At 43.4% G+C, this 24,721-nt stretch overlaps 1 protein-coding gene across 1 annotated transcript; it reads right to left on the minus strand.

The window, feature by feature from the left end:
• Positions 1 to 11,791: 11,791 nt before the first annotated feature.
• On the minus strand, positions 11,792 to 20,030 carry TCHH (trichohyalin). Its single transcript, XM_050752330.1, has 4 exons — positions 19,985 to 20,030; positions 18,539 to 18,705; positions 13,460 to 17,681; positions 11,792 to 13,195 (listed from the first exon to the last, which is right to left on the minus strand). Exons 2-4 carry the CDS (start codon positions 18,674 to 18,676, stop codon positions 11,946 to 11,948), a joined length of 5,610 nt encoding a protein of 1,869 aa, XP_050608287.1. The 5' UTR covers positions 18,677 to 18,705; positions 19,985 to 20,030; the 3' UTR covers positions 11,792 to 11,945.
• Positions 20,031 to 24,721: the final 4,691 nt, after the last annotated feature.

Below are 24,721 nucleotides of genomic sequence, written 5' to 3' on the forward strand. Positions count from 1 at the left end.
GTAAGCTTTTCTATACCATTTGATATGTTATCATTTATATTCTGAATTAGTTTAATATAATAATTTTTTGATTTTATGAATACCTATTACATAATATACAGAGAAGAAATTAACATTTATTAACTATTCTTACTTAATAATCATTTTATGTGTGCAAACCTTATCTTCCCAAATGCATTTTAAATACCTGGAGGGAGAGACTGAATTATAGATTATTTGTGATAATTAGCTTTTCTACAAGAAATATAATGAGGAAAAAAGCCACTTGAGTTAGAATTAGACAATCTCAGTTCAAAACCCACCTCTACCACTTATCATCCATATATCACCAGTGTTTACATTTTGTATGTATATATTTTTCTCATTTTCTCTCAAATTGCTACTATAAAACTGAAATCATTCTGTTCATACCAGTTTGTAATTTTCTTTGTTTTATAAGATGAACAGATTTTTAGTACATTAAGTATCCTTTTACATGTTTTGATATGTACATAGCAGTTCATTCCATGAATATACTACAGAATATGTCACCATCCTTTTTTTGATATCTTGTTTCCAGTTTTTCACTATTATGAGTCATGGTATGATGAATATCTTGTAGTTAAATCTTTGTGCACATTGTAATCAAACTTTTAAAGAACCATAGTCTCCTCCAAATTATCCCTTCTTAAAAGGCCCTTTTTAACAAGCACAGTTTTGAAAATGAAATGGTTGATGTTTGTTCTAGCTACCATATCATTTTATGTTTAAGCAGAAAAGATGTTTTCATGAGTTGTGCAAACACTTAATAGCATATTGAGGCCCTTGTATAATCAACATGTACAGTGTATTTACGTCCATATTACAGGAATTCTTTCAATGGCTATTAGGTGACCAAGAGATAACTGTTGAATAAACAAATGAGGAAGTCCTTATGGATCTACCTCTGAACTTCAGTGATTAATCTTAAACAAGTTTCTAAACTATTCTGAGTTTGATTTCCTTATTCAGAAATGGGGAAGGGGGATAACATTGTCCAGAATTCCAGAACTGTAATGTTAATTACATGAAGTAACATATGTAAAACATTTAGCAAAAATGTTTGGTTTGTAGTGCATTCTGCTGAATTAACAACCATGGGAAGGCTGGGACTATGTGTATCTTGATCACAGTTATATCACCAGCCCATATTAAGTCCTCAATAAATATTTGTTTAGTGAAAGAAGATTGAGAGAAATGTACTAAAATGAAAGATACCAGAATTAAAAGAACTAGACTTATTCCTATCTCTAGTTCTATAAATTTGAGTCTTTACTTCTGTAGATTTAGTATCCTCATGAAAACTGAAGTGGATGGGCTAGATAATAGTAATCTCATTTATTGACTACTTACCTTATATTTTGCATACATTATTTCTACTCTTCATAATCCTGATAATTATGGATTATTATAAGGAAATTGAAGCTTAAAGATACTGTGTAAACTGACTGGGTTTTCATGACTCTAACAACTGAATTCTTTCTTTTATACAATGTTACCTCCCTGTTAATAACCAGAAGCCTTGCTTAGTCAGCCCAGGCTGCTATAACAAAGTACCAAAGACTGGGTGGCTTACAAATAACAGAAATTTATTTCTCACAGTTCTGGCAACTGGAAATCTGAGATCAGGGTGCAAGCATGGTTAAATTCTGGTTCATAGATGTCCACCTATGAACTGATATGCTTCCTGGTTCACAGATGACCACTTCTCCCTGTATCCTCACATGGTAGAAGAGCTCTCTGGGATCCCTATTATGACTGCATAAGTTCTATTTATGAGGGCTCCACACTCATAACTTAATCACCCCCCAAAGGCCACATCTCCTAATACTTTCACACTGGGGGTTAGGGATGAGTTTTGAAGGGATATAAGCATTCAGTTAATAACAAGTCCCCTGCAAGCTCTAAAAGCTCATGAATCTGTTCTACTCTACACTGGCTACAGATATATTTAGTGGGCCAATCAGTATTTTAAACTTCTAGAAAAAATGGTAGGGAAAAATATTGGTCTAACTATTTTGTAAAGAAGTATTATTTTGTTACATGTTACCCTGGAACTTATCATTACTTGGAATCACCTCCACCTCTGTAATAATAAGTTTATAATGCCAGTCTGTCTGTTAGATTTCTTGTTTTGGTCGTTTATTGCTTTTCTCATTTCATTTGTTTCACTGTACTTTCTTGAAGTTCACCAAGCTTCCTTAAAAATTATTCTGAATTCTTTGTCAGGCAGTTCATACATCTTCATTTCTTTAGGATCAGTGACTGGGGCTTTATTTTGTCCCTTTGGTGATATCATATTTCCTTGAATGTTCTTGATCCTTATGTCTATGTGGTGGTCTATGCATTTGAAGAAGTGAGTACATATTCCAGTCTTTGGAGACTGGCTTTGTCTGGGAAAGCCTTTCGCTGTCAGCTGTCCAGAGATGCTGAGCAGACCGTCTAGCGACTGGAATAATACCTTTGGTTTTCACAATTGTTTTCCACTGCCTCCTCTCCTTAAAGCTCTCCCATTCGCTGTTTCTCAATACATTGCATTTTCTGTCTCTTTGGAACCCACAGTCCACACATTTATCTTGTTAGCAGGAGGAAATTTTGTGAGCAGATCACTATTGGGCTTGAACTGCAGTATTGGCTCTTCCCTCAGTCTTTGCCAGCCTACCCTGTAGATTTTGGACTTGCCAACCTTTGTTGTTGGTTGAACAAATTCCTTAAAATACAGCTCTTTTTATATATGCACACTCTTTATATAACATAGATTCTGTTTCTCTAGAGAACCCTGACTGATACAGATTTCATGGTCCATTACTTCAACAAACCCATTTCTTGCTGGTATCCTCAGTTCCCTTTCCCTGTTTATCTTTCAGTCACACTTGCCAGGAAAAATCTCAGCCCTGGTTGGGTCTCAATTTGTTTTCTGCATCTTAGCGACTGAGCATGGCTGGAGAAAAGTCCCACAGCTGAATACATTGGTGCCATGACAAATTCATAATTTCTAACTTCAAATGGAAACTCAGCACTTTTTGGTGACCATACAGCTTCTATGGTTAGTTTTCTGTGTTCTACAACAGTTATTTTAAACTACCTCTACTCTCTTCAATTATTTGACTCCTTCCTATCCCTTCTCACTTTTAAAAGGTGGTCTTGTCTCTTTTAGAAAGAAAATAAAAATCATACCATGGAATACTACTCAGCCATAAAGAAGAATGAAATAATGTCTTTTGCAGCAACTTGGATGGAACTAGAGGACATTATTCTGGGTGAGTTAACTCAGGAATTGAAAACCAAATGCCACGTGTTCCCACTCATGAGTGGGAGCTAATCTATGGGTACACAAAAGCATACAGAGTAGTATAATGGACACTGGAAACTCAGAAGTGGGGAGGAAGTAAGGAGGGTTGGGAATGAAAAACTACCTGCTGGGTATAACATATACTACTCAGGTGGCTGGTGCATTAAAATCCTAGACTTTACCACCATATAATTCATCCCTGTAACAAAAAACCACTTGTATCCCTAAAGCTATTGACATAAAAAATTAACAAAAGAGGCCGGGCGTGGTGGCTCACGCCTGCAATCCTAGCACTTTGGGAGGCTGAGGCGGGTAGATCACGAGGTCAGGAGATTGAGATCATCCTGGCTAACACGGTGAAACCCCGTCTCTACTTAAAATACAAAAAATTAGCCAGGCTTAGTGGCGGGTGCCTGTAGTCCCAGCTACTGGGGAGGCTGAGGAAGGAGAATGGCGTGAACCCGGGAGTCGGAGCTTGCAGTGACCTGAGACTGACCCATTGCACTCCAGCCTGGGTGACAGAGCAAGACTCCGTCTCAAAAATAAAAATAAAAAATTAACAAAAGAAAAGAAAAATCAACAAATAAAAATTCCTAAACTTTCATGGAATCACAAACTTGCTGACATTTATTTGTATTCATGTTTTATTTCTGTTACATCAGAAAAGTGTTCATCTAAGTGTAATTGGTCTCCCTGGATGCTATCTTCTCCTGCCTTCTCAAGAAACTTGCTATGTTGATCATTCCCTCACTTTTCTATACTTCAGTCTCTCTTTATTGGTTCTTTCCCGTTAACATTTACACACACTCAAATCTCGCTCATTTTGCTAAATCCTGCCTTGTGCACACAACCCCACTTGATATTTCTCCTCCCCTTCATAGTTAGTATTCTCTCTCTTTTTTTTTTTGAGATGGAGTCTCTCTCTGTTACCCAGGCTGGAGTGCAGTGGCATGTTCTTGGCTCACTGCAACCTCTGCCTCCTGGGTTCAAGTGATTCTCCTACCTCAGCCTCCCAAGTAGCTGGGATTACAGGCACCTGCCACCATGCCCAGCTAATTATTTTTTTGGTATTTTTGGCAAAGATGGGGTTTTACCATGTTGGCCAGGCTAGTCTCAAACTGCTGACATTCTTCTTAGCAGGAGGAAATTGTTGTTGTCAGGTGGCATCCTTGTTGTCAGGTGATCTGCCCGCCTCGGCCTCCCAAAGTGCTGAGATTACAGGCGTGAGCCATCATGCCCGGCCATAGTTAGTTTTCTTGAAACATTTATCTCTTATGCTTCTACTTATTTTCCTTGTATTCCTCAACCCATTCCATTGACCATCACTGACCACCATGTTACCAAATCATCAGGTGCTTTTCAGCACTTATCTTACTGGGATTCTCAGAAATACTTGATGATAATTACCTCCTCTTTCTTGCAGCATGTTCTTTCCTAGCTTTTGTGACACCATATATACCTGGTTTTCCATCTACCTCTCTGACTGCTTCTTTCAATTTTCCTTTTAGTTAGGGTTTTTTTTTTTTTTGTTTTTTTTTGTTTTTTTTTGTTTTTAACTTTTGCCATTTTTAAAAATGTTGCTGTTCCTCAGGGTCTGTCCTGGACTAGTTCTCCATGTTTTTTTTTTTTTTTTTGATATGGAGTCTCTTTCTGTCGCCCAGGCTTGAGTGTAGTGGTGTGATCTCAGCTCACTGCAACCTCCGCCTCCTGAGTTCAATCGATTCTCCTGCCTCAGCCTCCCCAGTAGCCAGGACTACAGGCACATGCCACCAGGCTTGGCTAATTTTTTTTTTTGTATTTTTTGCAGAGACGGGGTTTTGCCATGTTGGCCAGGCTGGTCTCGAACCCCTGACCTCAGGTGATCTGCCCACCTCGGCCTCCCAAAGTGCTGGGATTACAGGCATGAGCCACCGCGCCTGGCCAGTTCTCCATCTTTTTCTTCCCATATGTCCTGAATAATCTCATCTACTCTATGACTTTGATTACTATTGATATGTTGATATTTTCCGTTTACACATAAAATCCAAACCTATCACCTGAATTCCAGACCCACGAAACCAATTGCCAAAAAGATATCAGTTTTTGAAGCCTCAGAGGCACCTCCAACTCAATGTAGGTAAAACTGAACTTGTCATCTCCCTACACCACAGTGAGCCTCCTTTGTGCTTTCATCTCAGCAATGACACCACTATCCACTCAGTTTCCACAACTATAAATCTAATATCATCTTTTATCTCCTTCTCTCCACCATCCCTTCAATATATTACCAACTCCTATTGATTTTAATTCTCGAATATATTCACTGCTCTCTCCCCCCCACCCCATTATCTACCTGGGTCATCATTGTCTCTTATGGAACTACTGTAATAGCCTTCTAATGTTTTCTTTGTTTCCGTTGTGACCTTCTCCAACCCATTCTCCACACTGCAGCCTGAGTGATCCTCATAAACTGTCAATCTGGTTAATCACTTTGCTGCTTAAAATGATAATGATTTTTTGTTGCCCTCAAGATAAACTTAATATGGTTTGCAAGGCCCTCATAAACCTTCTAACTTCATGTTTTCCATTTATCTCTTGGTATTCTAGGTTCTAGTCAGATTAATGCTGACTTCCTTGAACCCAATGTGCTTTCTCTTGCATTCGGACTTAATTTCACTCTTTATTTTCCTATTCACCAGGCTAACTTCCTCCCTATCCTCAGGTTTCAGCTTTAATACCAGTTACTCTGGGCTTCTCTGACCATTGTGTTCGTAGCAAGATGGTGTGAAATTCGTCTCACCAGCCTACTTCTACTCATCTCCTCTTTACATATGGTCAGGGATGAAACCTGGGGATTGACTTGGTCATGGTCCACATATTAGAGCTAATGTGGCCAGATGCAGTGTCTCATGCCTGTAATCCCAACACTTTGGGAGGCCGAGGTGGGCATATCACTTGAGGCCAGGAGTTTGAGACCAGCTTGGCTAACATGGCAAAATCTGTCCCTACTAAAAATAAAAAAATTAGCCAGGTGTAATCCCAGCTACTTGGGAAGCTGAGGCACAAGAATCTGTTGAAACTGGAAGGCGGAGGTTGCAGTGAGCTGAGATCATGCCACTGCACTCCAGCCTGGGCAACAAAGTGAGATCCTGTAAAAAAAAAAAAAAAAAGAAAAAAAAAGCGAATGTGAAGACATTTTGTATGGTGCTCCAGGGAAAAAGGGAGGCAAAGGTACTCTTAGCATAAGATCAAGGTTATTATTTCATAAGAAATAGGGTCAAAGTAATGTTAATAGGAGGAATAAAATGGACGCATATATACCAGAAAAGGAGGCTTTCAAAAGGAAAATAATCCTCATAGTAATGAATTGCATTTGAACTCAAATGCATGAGAAAACCAGCCACAACCTGGAGTTAAAGTCTCACTTCTCTTTCTCACTGCATCCACACCCCAACAATACATGGGACAATAACTCATCTTTCCCTCCACCTATGCCTGCATTCTCATCCCACTAAAGGGCACTGACAGATGCTAAGACCAGCGTTCACTTCAATTCTTAGGTAGAACTTAAAATAGATGGAGAAGAAATAATGCCTCAGTAATGCCCAAGGTTGAGGAATTTTCAAGATACAAGAAAGGACTTAGGGCTTCAGTATTCAGAAGGGAGGGATGCATATTTCACAGATAGGCAATAGAGACCCTCAACAGAAAAGAGCTATAAAGTATATATTATTTCACTCATTTAACATGTATCTATTGAGTGTCTGCATTGTACATCTAATTCTCGTGAGTCCTTGAGTCGTATTTTAGCCTGAAGTTAAGAAAGTTTCGGCCGGGCGTGGTGGCTCATGCTTGTAATCCCAGCACATTGGGAGGCCGAGGTGGGCAGATCACCTGAGGTCAGGAGTTTGAAACCATCCTGACCAATATGATGAAACCCCATCTCTATTAAAAATACAAAAATTAGCTGGGTGTGGTGGGTGCCTGTAATCTCAGCTACTCGAGAGGCTGAGACAGGAGAATCACTTGAACCTGGGAGGCGGAGGTTACAGTGAACCGAGATCGTGCCATTGCACTCCAGCCTGGGCAATAAGAGCAAAACTCCGTCTAGTAACACCAACTGTTCCCCAAAAACCTATTGAAATAAAAAAAGTATAAAGTGAACTAAGGCAAAATATTTTAACCATTCAATGAGTAGTGAAGATAATAGATGTTTGTCTTAGAATCTCAATGAAGAGAAAGATCATTGTGTGTCAGGGTGACTAGGGAAATATTTTAGGGAGGAGGCAGGACTCAGCCTAGGTCTTATAAACTGCATAGAAATTGTTCAGATAGCCAGGAAGGAGAGAAGCATTCCAAATAGATAAAAGTATGCCAATATGTCTTTGAAGTAAAGACAATCATAAGGCATCATAATGACAGCAAATAGACTAGTCTGGTTTGAACGCATGCTTGACTGCAGAAATTATCATGGGAGCCACAGTTTAAAAGGAGGATTGACACTAAATTGTGGAGAGCCTTAAATTCCAAACTGAAAATCTTGGATTTCATCTTGCAGAAATTGCCACACAATTTTATTTTATTTTTTAAAGAAGAGTGGTGACAAATCAGATTTTTAAAATCTTTTGTTATTTGAATTCTTGTTACGGATGTTTTAAGCGTTCAGAAAATAATAACCTGCTCAAAAATCTATCTTTTGGGTTAGTTTCAGATTATTGCATGTGACTGTCAGCTGTTTACTAACAAGGGAAAAGTGCTTATTACATATTGCATAGATTATAATCTTTGACAGAGTATACTTGCTGAGAAAACTTATAATTACCATGACAATGCAAATATTAGCAATGTGCAATTAGTGCAGAAGATGGAGCAGAGATGGGTACTTACAGTACTTAACTACTGACTACTGAATTTTAGTTTGAGTGGGACCAAATTCTAGAACTCAGTTTAGTTTTCTCTTCAGAAAAGGAAGAGAATAATTAAATGTATATGTCAAGTTCATAAATAGAGGGACAATAATCTTTGGTAGTATCAGGGTCAGAGAAAATGGGGTACGTTTAGGGTGTTTTCCCTCAGTGAATAAATGTGGGATGATAGGAGGGGGCTCTGGGAAGGAGTTTGGGAGACAAATGGAGGGAAGTTCATAGGTGATTGGGCAGAAAGGGAAGATCTTTGAAGCCGGAACTAGGCTCTGATAATCACTTTCATCAGTCAATTTCTCCCCCTCCCCCCTTTTTTTGTGTGTGTGTTAGCTAAAGGTAGAAGTTGATGTTAGGCATTATTTGAGTTTCTTTGAGAGTTCCCATTGAACAAGCTGAATGTTGGTATTAAAATAATTTTATTTTCAGTCCTGAGAATAACCTCAGTGATAGCTATTCCAGCCTCATAGTTTTAAACACAAAATAACGAAGACCCAGAAACCTTAAGTGTCTTGGACAAAGACATACAGATAGTAAAGTGAAGAAACAAGCCACTGTATGTATATTGCCTGGAACAATGCCTGGCACATAGCAGGAGCTCAGTAAACACTTATTGAGTGAATAAATGAATAAACCCAAGGCTTTTGATTCCTTGTAGCATCCTTTCTACTCTACCATATAAATTATGGCAGATTTAATGGGAAAATGATTTATATTTGAGCAATCAGAACCTGCTTGCACAATGTCAAATGATAATGACCATCATGATACAGATAGGCTTACCTAGCAACATAATGCCACCTTGCTGATACATATTGTATTAGTTTGTTAGGGCTGTTATACCAAGGTACCATAGACTAGGTGGATTGAACAGAAATTTATTTTCTTACAGTTCTGGGATCTAGAAGTCCAAGATCAAGATGTTGCCTGAGCTGGTTTCTTCAGAGGGCCATGAGGGAAGGATCTGTTCTAGGATTATCTCCTTAGCTTGTTAATGGCCATCTTCTCCCTGTATCTTCACATCATCTTCCCTCTGTCCATGTTTGTGTCCAAATTTCATCTTCTTATTAGGACATCAGTCATATTGGATTAGGGCCCAAACTAACAAACTCATTTTAATTTAGTTACCTCTATACATACCATATCTTCAAATATGATTACATTCTGAGGTACTGAGACTTCAACACATGAACCTCTGTGGGAGTGGGGAGGTCACAACAACACATAGAGACCAGCTTTTCTATCACTGCATATTAAACTCTTGATCGCAGTTCCCAGCAGCAGCTCAAGTGATGCTAATAGAGTTCCCAGTTTATAATTAAGTAGACAATTGCCCAACAGCCTCAAGGTTCTGCACATGCGTGTGTATTATTCAGGTGGAGTAGGAGGCTTGGCCTCCATGTTTCCTTGCCAACATGCTAAAATAACAGCTAGAGGGCATGGACTGGCTGACACATTTTTTTTTAAACTACATGTAATTATAACTGTGATGAAACAATACTTTCTTCTTTGGAAATTGGCTTTACCTTCTTGTAAGGTGCTACAAGTCCCCAGGGCTTTGCTTATTTTTACCATAATTATCATTGTTAAACAGTAGCTTAGCTGATGAAGTGTATATTTCAGTGGTATCCTGAGGCTGGGCATTTATAAGGAGGCTCTTGAATGAGTACCCATAGAGGGTCCTGGGGAAAGTCAGTGAAGCTCTTCCAGAATTTCTTTGAAGGTCCTTAAGTAAGAAAAAGAGTATACTTTAGGGGAAAAATAGTTTTGCAGTTAGAAATCATTTGAAAGAGATGAAATTCCAAGACAATGTCAGGGGATTCCCAGGTTATGTCTTTGGTGGGCATCTGCCATTTGTTAAAGTGAGAGAGAGAGAGGCTTTGCTTCTTGAAAAAAATGCCATCTTACTCTATCAGAATGATACTCAGGAGCTATAAGCTTAGCTTGTCTCCACCACTGATCAAAATGTTGAGTGACTGTAACTTTAGGGCATCTTGTCATCATGACTATCAAGATTAGAAATGATATTGTTTTGATCAGGGCCTTCTTGGACTTATTTCTAGTTAGTAAACTGTGACTCCTAAATATAAGAATCCAGCAGGCAGCACAGGGGTGTTAGTTATTATTATCTAATAAATGATTATCTAATAAGATAATAATTTGATACTTCAGCCTGATTACTATTAAATACCTTCTGACTCAGTCACCTCATGGATTGTGTTGCTTAAATCAACAGGACATCTACAGTTTTTATAGTGCTGATCTGAAGTTTCAGGCCATTTTCTATCATTGGCTCATCAGACATCAAAGACTAAGAGGCTGCTGCATTCTCTAAAGGAAATCTTAACAAATATTAGGAGCACCAGTATTTGTCATGACCAGTGAGTCGCTGCAAGAAATGGCATAGAAAGCTGTGGTGTCAAGAACAAAAACACTCCGAAAGAGAATCTCAGTGTGGGGATGGAAATAGAGTTCACCCTAACTGAAAAAAAAAAGAAGAAGAAGAAAAAAAGGTTAGGGAAAAACAAAGAATTCTCTCCCCTCTTTTTTCATATTTGGACATAGATAAGTAACGAAATGCCCTTACATGATTGGGAACTTGTGTTAGTTTCCAGACCATGAGATCTTGAGTTATGATTGACGCAGAGTTAAAACAGACAAAAGTAGTTACTTGCTAAACATTTATTAATTTTTTCACAGTTCAATTATTTCAACAAGAGTATCTCTAAGGTATTATCAACAGGCCTCAAATGATTGTGGGCTGATGGGTCTTGTCAAAGGGCCTCTAGAAATTTGCCCCTGTGTTCACACATTTTTCCCTTTTACACCCCCAACATGCTCTATGTGATCTCTTATTGGCCCTAGAGTAAGACAGATGTTTATGGGATTCTGAGCAGCTTCCTTCTAATAAGCTAAAATTAACAAAGGTTCGTAATATTCTCTCATCAAAACTTGGGGAAGTAGAATCAACACTACAGACTACAACAGACATAATTTTAAAATTTGAACTCTGAAGTTGTTTGAGAAACACCTCATTTTTGCTTCATGAGATCATGTGTTTAAGTGGTGTTGAGTGTAAAAAAAATCTAATTTGAATTCTAAATCTTCAAAGCTAAACCTATTTATAACAGATATTTCTTCCAGTAATGGGCTGATTTCACAGGAAGTTTTTATGCAGAGGTCACTCCTCCTGCATTATTCAACAAGGGTTATAAAAATTTAGTTACCTGGAATTTGTGCTTATTATGCCACAAAAGATGAAAAGCTGTTTGGAGAAAATGATCAATTTAGGTTCAAGAAGAAATAGCAACTTGAACATTAAAAGTATCTGCACTTTCCACAAGATGGGTCAATCATTAAACAAACAGACCCATTGTTTAGAATCTCAAATCATCTTCTTCTTCTTGTTGCTTCCGAAAGCAATAAATGAACATGTTCATCAAACAAAATTTCTTAAACAAATTAAATGATTTATATGCTTTTTAAAAAATGCACACCACATCTGCATCAAAGAGCAAAAGAAAGACATCTTGCAGTAAAGAACTACTTGAGGAAGAATAAAAGGCAGGAGTACAAAGTACATAAAATGAGCGTAGTTTAAGATTTTGGAAGAAGACATTCTAACATCAGATAGCTTTCCCACAACCAGAAACATCTGAGTTATCACTTGGTACCCAGTGTTTCTCATTTTCCCGTGCTCGAAGCTTTGGCGGGTGTCAGGATATTGGCAACATCTCTTAAGGGCGGTATTGAGATTTCTGCTCTTGGATGTACTCATAGAGAGGGCTGGAGCGCACTGGGACGCTGGCAAACTGATGACTGCCGGGCTCCAGAAGCCGCCCATGGCCCTTCCCTTCTTGGGATTGTGTTTCCCGGACTTGGAGGCGCCTCTGTTCCTCCTCCTGCTGGCTGCGGAGGTGTTCTTCCCGTAATTTCCTTTCCCGTTCCTGGCGACGTTTCTGCTCTTCTTCTTGCCATAGTTCTTGTGCCTGACGACGACTCTTCTCCTGCGTGGCAAACTGCTCCTCCGCTCGGTACTGCCCGTCTCGCTCCTGCCTGAGCCTCTGCTCTTCCTGTTTCTTAAGCTGCAGCTGCTCTTCTTCCCAGCGATACTTTCTGTCACGATCTTGGCGGCGCAGCTGCTGTTCTTCCCTCTCCTGGGGGAGCTGTTCCTCCTCGCGGAATTTTCTGTCACGCTCTTGGCGGCGCAGCTGCTGTTCCTCCCTCTCCTGGCGGAGCTGTTCCTCCTCGCGGAATTTTCTGTCGCGCTCCTGGCGGCGCAACTGCTGTTCTTCCCTTTCCTGACGGAGCTGCTCTTCCTCCAGGAATTTTCTGTCGCGTTCTTGGCGGTGCAGCTGCTCTTCCTCCGTTTCTTGGCGCAGCTGTTCCTCCTCAAGGAATTTTCTCTCCAGTTCCTGGCGGCGCAGCTGCTGTTCCTCTTCGCGGAATTTTCTGTCACGCTCTTGGCGGCGCAGCTGCTGTTCTTCCCTTTCCTGGAGCAGCTGTTCCTCTTCGCGGAATTTTCTGTCGCGGTCCTGGCGGAGCTGTTGTTCGCGCTCCTGGCGGCGCAGCTGCAGTTCCGCGAGGAATTTTCTGTCACGCTCTTGGCGGCGCAGCTGCTGTTCCTCCTCGCGGAATTTTCTGTCGCGCTCCTGGCGGCGCAGCTGCTGTTCTTCCCTTTCCTGACGGAGCTGCTCTTCCTCCAAGAATTTTCTGTCGCGCTCTTGGCGGCGCAGCTGCTCTTCCTCCGTTTCTTGGCGCAGCTGTTCCTCCTCGCGGAATTTTCTGTCGCGCTCCTGGCGGCGCAGCTGCTGCTCTTCCTCCAGGAATTTTCTGTCACGCTCTTGGCGGCGCAGCTGCTGTTCCTCCTCGCGGAATTTTCTGTCGCGCTCCTGGCGGCGCAGCTGCTGTTCTTCCCTTTCCTGACGGAGCTGCTGTTCCTCCTCCCGGAATTTTCTGTTGCGCTCCTGGCGGCGCAGCTGCTGTTCTTCCCTTTCCTGACGGAGCTGCTCTTCCTCCAGGAATTTTCTGTCGCGCTCTTGGCGGCGCAGCTGCTCTTCCTCCGTTTCTTGGCGCAGCTGTTCCTCCTCACGGAATTTTCTCTCCAGTTCCTGGCGGCGCAGCTGCTGTTCCTCCTGGAGGAATTTTCTCTCTAGTTCCTGAGGGCGCAGCTGCTGTTCCTCTTCGCGGAATTTTCTGTCACGCTCTTGGCGGCGCAGCTGCTGTTCCTCCTCGAGGAATTTTCTGTCACGCTCTTGGCGGCGCAGCTGCTGTTCCTCCTCGAGGAATTTTCTGTCACGCTCTTGGCGGCGCAGCTGCTGTTCCTCCTCGAGGAATTTTCTGTCACGCTCTTGGCGGCGCAGCTGCTGTTCCTCCTCGAGGAATTTTCTGTCACGCTCTTGGCGGCGCAGCTGCTGTTCCTCCTCGAGGAATTTTCTGTCACGCTCTTGGCGGCGCAGCTGCTGTTCCTCCCTTTCCTGGAGCAGCTGTTCCTCTTCACGGAATTTTCTGTCGCGGTCATGGCGGAGCTGTTGTTCGCGCTCCTGGCGGCGCAGCTGCTGTTCCTCCTCGAGAAATTTTCTATCGCGCTCTTGGCGGCGCAGCTGCTGTTCCTCCCTTTCCTGGAGCAGCTGTTCCTCTTCGCGGAATTTTCTGTCGCGGTCTTGGCGCAGCTGCTGTTCCTCCTCGAGGAATTTTCTATCACGCTCTTGGCGGCGCAGCTGCTGTTCCTCCCTTTCCTGGAGCAGCTGTTCCTCTTCGCGGAATTTTCTGTCGCGGTCGTGGCGGAGCTGTTGTTCTAGCTCCTGGCGGCGCAGCTGCTGTTCCTCCTCGAGGAATTTTCTCTCTCGTTCCTGACGGCGCAGTTCCTCTTCGCGGAATTTTCTGTCACGCTCTTGGCGGCTCAGCTGCTGTTCCTCCCTTTCCTGGAGCAGCTGTTCCTCCTCGCGGAATCTTCTGTCTCTCCCCTGACGGACTCTCTTCTCTTTTTCCTCTCTCAGCAACTGCTTTTCCTCTTGGAACTTCCTGTCGCGCCTTTTGGCTTCCTTTTGCTCTTCTCGCTCCAGTTGTTCTTCCTCTGGGAAATGCCTGTCGCGCTGCTGCCAGCGCCTCTTCTCTTGCTCACCACCTCTCTCTTGCGGTTCATCCAGCAGGGGCTGCAGATCTTGCTGGGACTGTCTGTCGCGCACCTGGGAATCTTCCAACTGCCGGAACTGTTCATTCTCTCTACGTTTGCAGTAAACCCTGTTATTACGAACTGCATTTTCTTTTTCTGGTTCCCACTGCCATTTCAGATCACGGCGCTGATCCTCATCCCGGTATCGCCGCTTCCTCTCTTGGTGCTGAAGCTCCTCCTCCTCCAGATACTGCCTCTCCGGCTCCTGGCGCCTTTTCTCCTGTTCCTCTCTCAGCAGCTGCTCTTCTTCCTGCTGCAGCTCCTCTTCCTCGCGGTATTGCCTCTCCAGCTCCTGGCGCCTTCTCTTCTCCCTTTCCTCTCTCAGCAGCTGCTTTTCCTCCTGCTGCAGCTCCTCTTCCTCCCGATATCGTCTTTCCCGCTCCAGGCGTCTTTTCTCCCGTTCCTCTCTCAGCAGCTGCTCTTCTTCCTGCTGCAGCTCCTCTTCTTTGCGGTATTGTCTCTCCCGCTCCTGGAGGCTTCTCTTCTCCCGTTCCTCTCTCAGCAGCTGCTCTTCCTCCTGCTGCAGTTCCTCTTCCTTGCGGTATTCTCTCTCCTGCTCCTGGCGTCTTCTTTTCTCCCGTTCCTCTCTCAGCAGCTGCTCTTCCTCCTGCTGCAGCTCCTCTTCTTTGCGGTATTGTCTCTCCCGCTCCCGGCGCCTTCTCTTCTCCCGTTCCTCTCCCAGCAGCTGCTCTTCCTCCTGCTGTAGCTCCTCATCCTCCCGGTATTGCCTTTCCCGCTCTTGGCGTCTTCTTTTCTCCCGTTCCTCTCTCAGCAGCTGCTCTTCCTCCTGCTGTAGCTGCTCTTCCTCGCGGTATTGTCTCTCCTGCTCCTGGCGCCTTCTCTTCTCGCGCTCCTCTCTCTGCAGCTCCTCCTCCTCCTGCTGCTGCAGCTGCTGTTCCTTTCTCAGCTGCTCTAGTAGGGCTGGCTTGGCGTACACCGTGTAGTGGCGTCTCTTCCTTTCTTCTTCTAGTTGCCACCTCCATTTTTGGTCGCGGCGCTGCTCCGGGCTTCGCCTCCTCTCCTGATCCTCTTGGGGGCCGTACCCCTCCTCCTGGAGCTGTTGGGCACGCTCCCGCCGCTGGAGCTGCTCCTCTTCCTCCAGGAACTGCAGCTCTCTCTCCCTCTCGCGACGCTGGCGGCGCCGCTGCTCCTCCTCCTCCTCCTCCTGGAGAAACCGTTGTTCCCGCTGCTGGCGCTCCTCCGCTCTCAGCTGCCTCTCCCGCTGCTCGCTCAATGAGGGCCTGGCTGACAGCCTCTGACGGCCCCTCTGGCGCTCTTCCTCCGCCTGCCACTGCCAAGTGAAGTCCCGGCGCTGCTCCTCTTCCTGCTGCTGCCGGCGAGCCTGTTCCTCCTCCTGCCATTGCAGCTCACGCTCCCGGCGCCGCCTCTTTTCCTCCTGCTCTTGACGGCGCCTCTGCCCTTCCTGCTTGCGGGGCCTCGAGTAGACTTTGCTTTGCCGTGCGTCGGCCTCGCTTTCTAGCTGCCACTGCCACTTCGGGGTCTGGCTTTTAATCCGCTCCCGGGCCTGTTCCTGCTCCTCCTCAGCCAGCTCCTGCTCGCGCCTCAGCCACTGCTGGCGCCTCTCTTCCAGCTGCTCGCGCCTCTTCTCCTGCTCGAGTCTCTCTTCCTCCTCGCGCTTCAGCCGCTGCTCGCGCCTCTCTTCCTGCTCGCGCTTCAGCCGCTGCTCGCGCCTCTCCTCCTCCTCGCGCCTCTCCTCCTCCTCGCGCTTCAGCAGCTGCTCGCGCCTCTCCTCCTCCTCCTCGCGCTTCAGCAGCTGCTCGCGCCTGTCCTCCTGCTCGCGCTTCAGCCACTGCTCGCGCCTCTCCTCCTGCTCAAGCCTCTCCTCCTCCTCGCGCTTCAGCCGCTGCTCGCGCCTCTCCTCCTGCTCGCGCTTCAGCCGCTGCTCGCGCCTCTCCTCCTGCTCAAGCCTCTCCTCCTCCTCGCGCTTCAGCAGCTGCTCGCTCCTCTCTTCCTCCTCCTGGCGCTTCAGCCGCTGCTCGCGCCTCTCCTCCTGCTGGCGCCTCTTCTCCTCCTCCTCGCGCTTCAGCAGCTGATCGCGCCTCTCCTCCTCCTGCTCGCGCTTCAGCCACTGCTCGCGCCTCTCCTCCTGTTCGCGCTTCAGCCACTGCTCGCGCCTCTCCTGCTGGAGCCTCTCCTCCTCGCGCTTCAGCAGCTGCTCGCGCCTCTCTTCCTCCTCCTGGCGCTTCAGCCGCTGCTCGCGCCTCTCTTCCTCCTCCTGGCGCTTCAGCCGCTGCTCACGCCTCTCCTGCTCGCGCCTCTTCTCCTCCTCCTCGCACTTCAGCCAATGCTCGCGCCTCTCCTCCTCCTGCTCGCTCTTCAGCCGCTCCTCGCGCCTCTCCTTCTCCTCCTCGCGCTTCAGCCAATCGCGCCTCTCCTCCTCCTCGCGCTTCAGCCGCTGCTCGCGCCTCTCCTGCTGCTCGCGCCTCTCCTCCTGCTCGCGCTTCAGCCGCTGCTCGCGCCTCTCCTCCTGCTCGCGCCTCTCCTCCTCCTGCTCGCGCCTTAGTTGCTGCTCGCGCCTCAGCCTTTGCTGCTGCTGCTCTTCCGCCTGGCGCTCCCTCTTCAGCTCTTGCCGCTCCAGCTTCTGTAGCTGCTCTTCTTCCTCCTGGAGCTCTCTTTGCAGCTGCGGCTCTTCTTCCTGCAGCTTCTCTTCCTGCCGGTGCACTCTCTCGCGCTTCCTCCACTCTTTCTCTTCTTCCTCCTGGAGCACTCTTTCTTGCCGCTCTTGCCTTTGCTGCTGCTTCTCCTCGCGGCGCTCCCTCCTCAGCTCCTGCAGCTCCCGCCTTCGTTGTTGCTCTTCATCTGGAAACGCCTCAGTTTCGTGACCCTTGCACCTCTGCAGCTGCTCTTCCTCTGCACGGCGCTCTTCCTGTTCTCTCCGTTCTCGCCTTTGCCGCCATAGCTCCTCGTCGCGGCGCTGCCTGTCGCGCTGCTGAAGTCGCTCTTGTTTCTCACTTTGCTCCTCTCCCTCAGCGAGCTCCCTCTCCTCTTCCTGCCTCTTCTGCCTGCGTCGTTGCCCAGGTTCTTCTTCCAGTTGTCTGTCCCGGGACTCGAATCTCCTTTGGTCTTCTTCTTGCCTGCGATCTTGTAACAGGCTCTCCTTTCCATCACACCGGGCTCGCTTCTCCTCATCCAGTCCCGTGGCCTGGCCGAGAGCATAGTAACAAGCTTGAGCCACTTTGAAAATAAATAGGAGGAATTCGTTGAAATCGACACGCCCATTACGGTCACGATCCAGAAGTTCCAGGATCAGATCTACCGTCTTGGGGTCATGTGGTCTCTATAAAAAAGATGAAAACAAAAATTTATAATGTACTATCTACAGGTGATAAAATTGTTTTCACACATATTTTATGCTATGCTGACATTCAAGAGACATTCAGAGCAATTAGAAAAATGTCCAGTGTGTATCAAGTCTTGTCCCCATGTAAAATGTGAACCCTCATTTTAAAGCATATATTCGTTTGAAATTTTTGCAGCTCGTAATTTATGCTGACCAAACTGGAGGATGCAGGAAGAGAGACACAAAGTAGAATAACGGGTAAGCCTACGCATCTTAGAGGCAGAGCTTGAGGTGAAGATTCAAAACAGCCTCGTGAACTTGTGTGTAAAATTAACAAAGCTACTCAACCTCAAGAAAGAATAACACAAGTTCGCTTTAATTGGGTAAGAATGAACTCACTCTTGAGAGAGATACAATGGAAATTTATGAAGATTTGCAGTAGCCATTTCTGTCTGAAGCAGCTAGTACTCTTGATTTGGTTTCTATTCCATATTAGAAAACAGAACAAAACATTTATGGGTAGCACCATTTTAGTAGAGATCAGGCTGATCTCAGTTTTGAAATTTGGAAACAAATTTAAGTTCCTCCAAGTCTAGTTTGATTTGACATCTTTTGTGGTGATGTCCCATGAAGAGCTCATTCACATGGCCATGCCGTCAAGTACATGAAATACTTTATTATTCAGACTGCAATGCCAAGTTAGTACCTTCTGACTGAGAAATGAATGGGGGATGTAGTGTAGATCTGTCATGGTGTAAAATGAATATAAACCCACCAGTCCTTGCTCTGGTCTCCTCTGAGAATAAATCTCATAGCCTCAAGTCAATAGATCTCATTTTCTTGTTAGTTCTTACCCGAAGGACAGCTCCAAATTCCCTTTCCAGGAGGTTCTTCAGGTCTTTCTTAGTTAATGCTGCTCCATCACAATCATGTGAGACATATTGATTGAAAATTTCAGTGATGTCACAGATGCTTCTCAGAAGTGGTGACATTTTTTTCTTTCCTTCAAGTTCAAGTAAACCTAGAACAATAAAACAAGATCCAGAATCAAAATCCCGTTTCTGCTCTTGGGAAAGCGTCATTCACACTATTTCAGGCAGATACCTAAATAATTTGAATTTACAGCAGTATTTTCCACCTGGACTTTCAGAGCATTTTAATCTTTGAATATTGTATCAGAAAGAGAAAGAGTGATCCTGAGAAATTCCAAGTGAGGGAATCATCTTCAGACTATCCTGTTGTCAGTTTTTGATTGTCCACCCAATGTGGATTATCTGTCCTTTTCTTCTCTCTTTCTTCCAGCTTTCCACCATATTTCAGAGTAGAAAATAAAGAGAGGAGTGCAGAAATTAAAATTTTATATATTTCTACACACCTTCCTTTAAAGTTGAGCAAAGAGGACAGGTAAAACCCAAAAGGTGAAGGAAGACTTGAGAGTATCTTAAAGTGGTTAGAGGCCATGTCAGCAAAACATTTAGAAGAAGATAGAACAATGAAAAGGGAGTATGAATGATTCCCCAACATTATAGTCCATAAAGGATTTAGGAACTTTTATAGAATATAATTCATAAGTCAACAATTCAAAGATTAAATAGTCAAAAGATTCCTAGTCAAAAGATGGCATTGTAACATTCAGATACACACGTGCAGAAAACAGAAAGTGTATGTTACCTGCCTCAACTCAGATTTAGTACAGATATTCGGATACTGAAGTATTGAAAGCTTCTGAGAGGTCCTTTCTAAACCAACTGAATCCAGAAAACTGCGAATGATATTGGTTTTGTTAAACCCAAATATATCATTGGAATCTTGGCTTTTTATAAAGCATTAGCCAACAGTAGATCGATGTTATAAGAATACATAGAATGACTTTGCTGGTGGAATATGTGTAGTGGATCATCTAGCTAACTTCTTTATGTACTTCTCAACTCCAATACCTTAAATGCTGTGACTGTATGAAGATGGCCCATATTAGGTAGAACCAACGTAAAAGAGAATAGAAGGGTAACAAACTTTTGAGATAGCAGTTTTTAGGAAGATGAACCCTATCAGAGCCACACATGATCATCCTTGATGTGCAAAAGTATAGAGTTCAGAGCCCAGGGAGAAGGGCCATGCTTCAGTTCAAGTGATGGCTCCAACCATAAGAAGATGGGATAGAGTTAGTGAAAGTTTATTTATCCCTGCAAAATACTGATACCTTCTGGCACATAGAACCTCCCCGCATATCCCAACATCTGAAGTAGCTATAAAAATGGAGAATCATAAAGAAGACCACGATCCCACAGAATGGGACTTACCCACTTCACCAGAGGAAGAAGTTGAGTGCTCGCTGACACCACGGGCAAGTGTACTGAGTAACTGGGAGCTGGGCCTTTTATAGGGATTTTAATTGTGCCCTGGAAAGCAACTTGGGAAGGAGACACCCACTCTGTGGGATGGCCTGATTCATTCCTAACCAAGCCCAGCTCCACCTCTGTCTCCACAAATGGCTTGTTTATCTCACTATTTGCTCACGTAGCTATTTGGCATGAGGTTCACAGACCTTGCCTCCTGACACTCACGGTACTGGCCCCACCTAACATGAGAGGGTAGAATATTTGGCAGAATCTCCAATTTTCTTTAACTGTTAAAACTAAATTAAATAATAAAACAAAGGTATTAAATGTTCGCAATCTTAATTGATTATTACTTCATTACAAAGGAGTAAACTCTAAGCCATTTGCTTTGTAAAAGATATAATCTCTAGTTTGGGATTAAGCAGAAACTTTGAAATAAACTGATGAAGACCAATTAATTTCTCCATGGGATGTGACAGTCCATGGTGAGCTGCTCATAAGCCGTGCCAGAAGCTGTTGCTTCAATTCTAGGGCAATGAGAGAGATGTAAAGAATTGGTTAGTTTCTTCTCTAAAAATGCAGGTGGGAAAATTTTTTACATTTGTTTCCTGGATCTTATGATGGTTTTCCTACAGATTGGGTACTGCCTCCTTAGTAAGCAGTTTGGAAGGGTACCTTAGAAATATATTTTTATTAAACTGTTCATAAGAAAATTTGAAATCTGTGAAATTTCCTTCTTGGAGACATTAAACCTAAATGAAGTTTGTTCATTAGTTTTTCTCGTTAGCATATTGATGCCCTTGGGGGAAAAAGAGCTGGTGTAATGCATTATTGTAGATATAATCATCCTGCTCAGCCTAAGTTACTAATGGTTATGACACCTAAACACTTGAGTCTGCTTCTCCTGGAAGCACATTGAGGTAATCAGTCATTCTAGCCCATTATATCCATCAGGGCTTTCTCAATCTGGCTGATCATTTGCAAATTTCAGTGCTGTTTTATTGTAAGGAATTGGATTTTATCCATGGTTGTCAGTGACTTCCATCCTTACATTTCAGACTATGTGAAACTTTGGTTCATAATTTATGAAGACTATTAAATGATTCAATGGCTTCTCTGCACTTTTGTCTCCTCCTTTGTCTAACAGAGGCAAGTATTGGTTTTCTGAATTTTGAGGCAATTATAGGATCCTTCAATGGCTTGAGTGAAAGTTTGGAATCTAAATCTTGATGGCTATTTCTTTATTTGCAGATTGGTCCAAATGATAATGGAGTTGAACTCTATTTGCCCCCTCACTTGCTGCCATCCCAGATGTGGGGTACAGAGGAAGGTAGAAGTGACAGGGAGTGGGAAGACAATTATAAGCAAGGCTAATTTCTGCCTCTTAAGGACTTCAACACTGAAGTCTACGATTTAGTGGTTTTCCTAGGACTGTCAGAACTGTCACTATTTCTTGGGCTAAGTTAGCAAACTTGATGTGGCAACTCGTTGGTGAAGGGTGAAGACTTCTCATTTTTCCCCTTCTTTTTAGGGTTTTATGCAGCTCTCTTACTCTTTGGATTCTAAGATAGGACCATCATAAGCACTGATCACACTGCACTGCAATCATGTGACCATGGAAGCTCACTCTCTCACAGAGGGCACTAGCCTTTTGTATGAGTGTTCTTCAAGGAATAACCTAGGCAAGGCCTGCCTTATGTCTGCTTTTGTTTGTATCCTCCTGTGTGTGATCTATTGGGAACCTCAGCTCAGGTGATGGGATGCATTTGCATGACTCCATTACTTTCCTATAGTGAATAAACCCAAAAGGGAACTGGAAAGTGTTAGATTCCATGGAAATAAAGGGAAAAGTAGCATTAACCATTCTAAAATTGTAGTTAGAATGGCAATTCCCCCCACTACTATGCTTTTGAACAGCCTTGAAAAAATACCCCAAATTGCGTTTATTATAACAGAAAAACCCTTTCTCCTCTCTGAATGAAGCTAGATCTTAAATTTAGTGATGGTGCTCCTACCCACTTTTATTTAAAGTCAGTTCAGCATAAGGGAAAATATTTAAAAACCTGCATAACCCTAAGAGAATTGGCCTCCCTTCCTGCTCTTGGTCCATCATCAGAAAGGTTGTAAAGTAGATTCAGATGCTAAATCCAAAATCAAGTTTGAAATTCTCCTGGTGAAGTATCTTCATTGCTACATAATGTTCTTTTATTTTACACACTGTCATTATTTGAGAATATCATTTTAAAAGGAGTCTGTAACATAAGGTTTGGACAGGGAAATAGTTTCCATGGCTTTCTAGTTTTTCAAAATGTTGGTAAATGCTAAAGAATGTAGAAAATTATATCAAATGCTAACAAATTGGTTCAGTCTATTTTTAGTTAAGACCAACTGGGAATTCTTGGAATGTAGTAGTGTTCCTTTACTGTGGACCACCAAAAAATAAAAATATTGTTATAATCTGAAAGGTCTCCATACAAAAAGCTCCAATATCACTCTTTTTTAAGACTGGAGACTGAGACACTGAAAGGTCAGAGAATACTACTGACCGGCCCAGGAATGACCTGGGTGATCCTGCTCCATTTCTGCAAGAATGCCCTTCTTTATCAGTCCAGAGCACAGCTATAGTATTATCCTGGCACTTGACGTTGATACCTGAGTTCTTTATTACAGAGGAATTGAAAAGAGAAAATAAAATTTGTATCACTTAGATGCTTTAATTTTATATCAATATGAAGCCTTGTCACTTTTTGACATCCTGTGGCATTTACCTGGCCCAGGCCCTGACTTAGCTCAACTGGATAACTTCCAGAGTGAAAATTTAGATAAAACAGAGAAGGTTCTATTGTCATCTCTAGCCTAATGTACTTCTCCAGAACCCAGCATAAACTATGATGTTGACACTCTGGGAAAGTGTTCAAAGTAGGGTGATTCTACATGGCTTTGAAAAAATGTAAAGTACTTCAAACACTTCTCCATCAAAGACTTCTTAAAAAAATTATGTGTTAAATCTTTCAAGTTTTCTGATCATTTCTTTTTATTCATTGACCCACCTCCTAGACCTCACCTCTGTCAGTCTAAAACCTAATATAATTTCTTTTAGGCTCCAGAGAAGTTCCATTTCCTCTCCAAAACCTTCTTTGACCTTTACACGCAATGATCTTTCTATTAAAAATTTCCCCCCACAGCATACATAGTCAGCATTTTACAATCTAGTACTAGTTAATGTGTAATTTTCATATTCTTCTCTAGTTTAATGGGTGCTTGTTTTGTGTTCTCCATTAGGTTTTAAGTTGCTTGAAGGTAGTGCTATATCTTTTATTTCTACTAGATGTTTTAAAAAATGCTTGCTGATATGATATAATTTTATTGCATTGTGGCAGTTTAAATGACCAACAGGCCAGAATGAGATGAATCACTTGTTCTGGGATGGACCATCTGTTTGCGTGATGACTTGGAGATGAGGGTACTCACCTTAATAAGAGTCAGCCCTTCTGGGGCCTCTTTCTAGTTTCACCACTTATAGGACAGATGACAGAGGAGACAGTAGTCCACCTCCCTCTGCCTTCCCTGATGCCCATTGCTTCCTCCCACTGTTAAATGAGGAACTGTAAGATATGAATCCCTTCCTCAGAGGGGAGCTGTGATAATTGCAGCTTGTAAAGCATTTTGTGATTCTTAGATATAAAAGAGCTAATTATTATGATCATTAATAATCCTTAATTTTTATCTTCTTTAAGGTAAATTACCCTTACTTTAATTACACCCCCACCCTGGTTGTAATTATACCTCTGAGAGTCAGCAGATGCTTTCATCTTACGTCATGCTTTGCAGGGTGACTGGGCACGGGTGCCAGGGAGGGCATTTCTACCATCTGCCTGCTCCTGCTCTCACCCGGAGTAGCAGAGGGCTTCTGGCTGTCTTTGTTGTTAAACTGGTTATAGATTTCAAGTGATTTGTATTCTTTGTTCTATAACAGTATCTTTATCCTAACCAGCAGCTCCTCAGTTTCACGGAGACACACTAAATGGTACAAATGAATTTTTATCATTTGAGCAATATTGTGAATTAAGGAAGCAGGTATCTTTCACTGGGCCATAGAGGCTTTACGGTGTCTGTTATAAAGAGGTTTTCAACTGCAGTATGAAAGAAGGGTCATAGCTCCTCAAGGGTAGAGGTGCTGTGTGACATTCCAGATTTTTCTTGGACTTAGATGTGGTTCTAATAGAATTGTAAGTTACTATGTGAAGAACTGAAAAAAATGTTTTTGAGAGAGATTTTGCTTCTGACAAAAGGCATACCATAAAAAGGCTGGAACTGAGGCTTCACACGTAATACATACTTTGGGTGTGGGAATTAAGGCCATGGCCTCCCAAATGTGGAAAAGAGCATAGGCAGGCATGTATCAGTCTAGCTTGAAATGTTTTCTTCAGGTCCAGACATCCCATAACTGCTTCATGTCATGATGTAATTATTCAGTCCTAATCTTGGATGTTTCAGCACCATGAATCCTACTCTGTCCCTGAAGTAAGGATGGCAGTGGAACAAGGCAGTAGGGTGGATGGCAGTGTTGAGTGTTTTGATGGCCTTCCTTCTGATCCTTCCTCTCAGAGCAGTGCATGCTTCTCTGGAGCTCTGCCTTCCCTGTCTGCCTCAGCATCTTTCTTTCAGTTTCTTTCCTTTCCTTATTTCCTCTTCTCT

This window comes from Macaca thibetana, chromosome 1 (assembly GCF_024542745.1).
Source record: "Macaca thibetana thibetana isolate TM-01 chromosome 1, ASM2454274v1, whole genome shotgun sequence".
In the NCBI taxonomy this organism is placed as follows: Eukaryota; Metazoa; Chordata; class Mammalia; order Primates; family Cercopithecidae; genus Macaca; species Macaca thibetana.

Excerpts from the sequence above, each read along its gene's own strand:
- TCHH (XM_050752330.1), bottom strand. The coding sequence starts at position 18,676 with ATGTCACCACTTCTGAGAAGCATCTGTGACATCACTGAAATTTTCAAT. Across the intron at positions 17,682-18,538 it reads AATTTGGAGCTGTCCTTCGG|AGACCACATGACCCCAAGAC; the intron begins GTAAGAACTAAC and ends TCTTTTTTATAG. Across the intron at positions 13,196-13,459 it reads GCAGCTGCGCCGCCAAGAGC|AACAGCAGCTGCGCCGCCAG; the intron begins GTGACAGAAAAT and ends AGGAAAGGGAAG.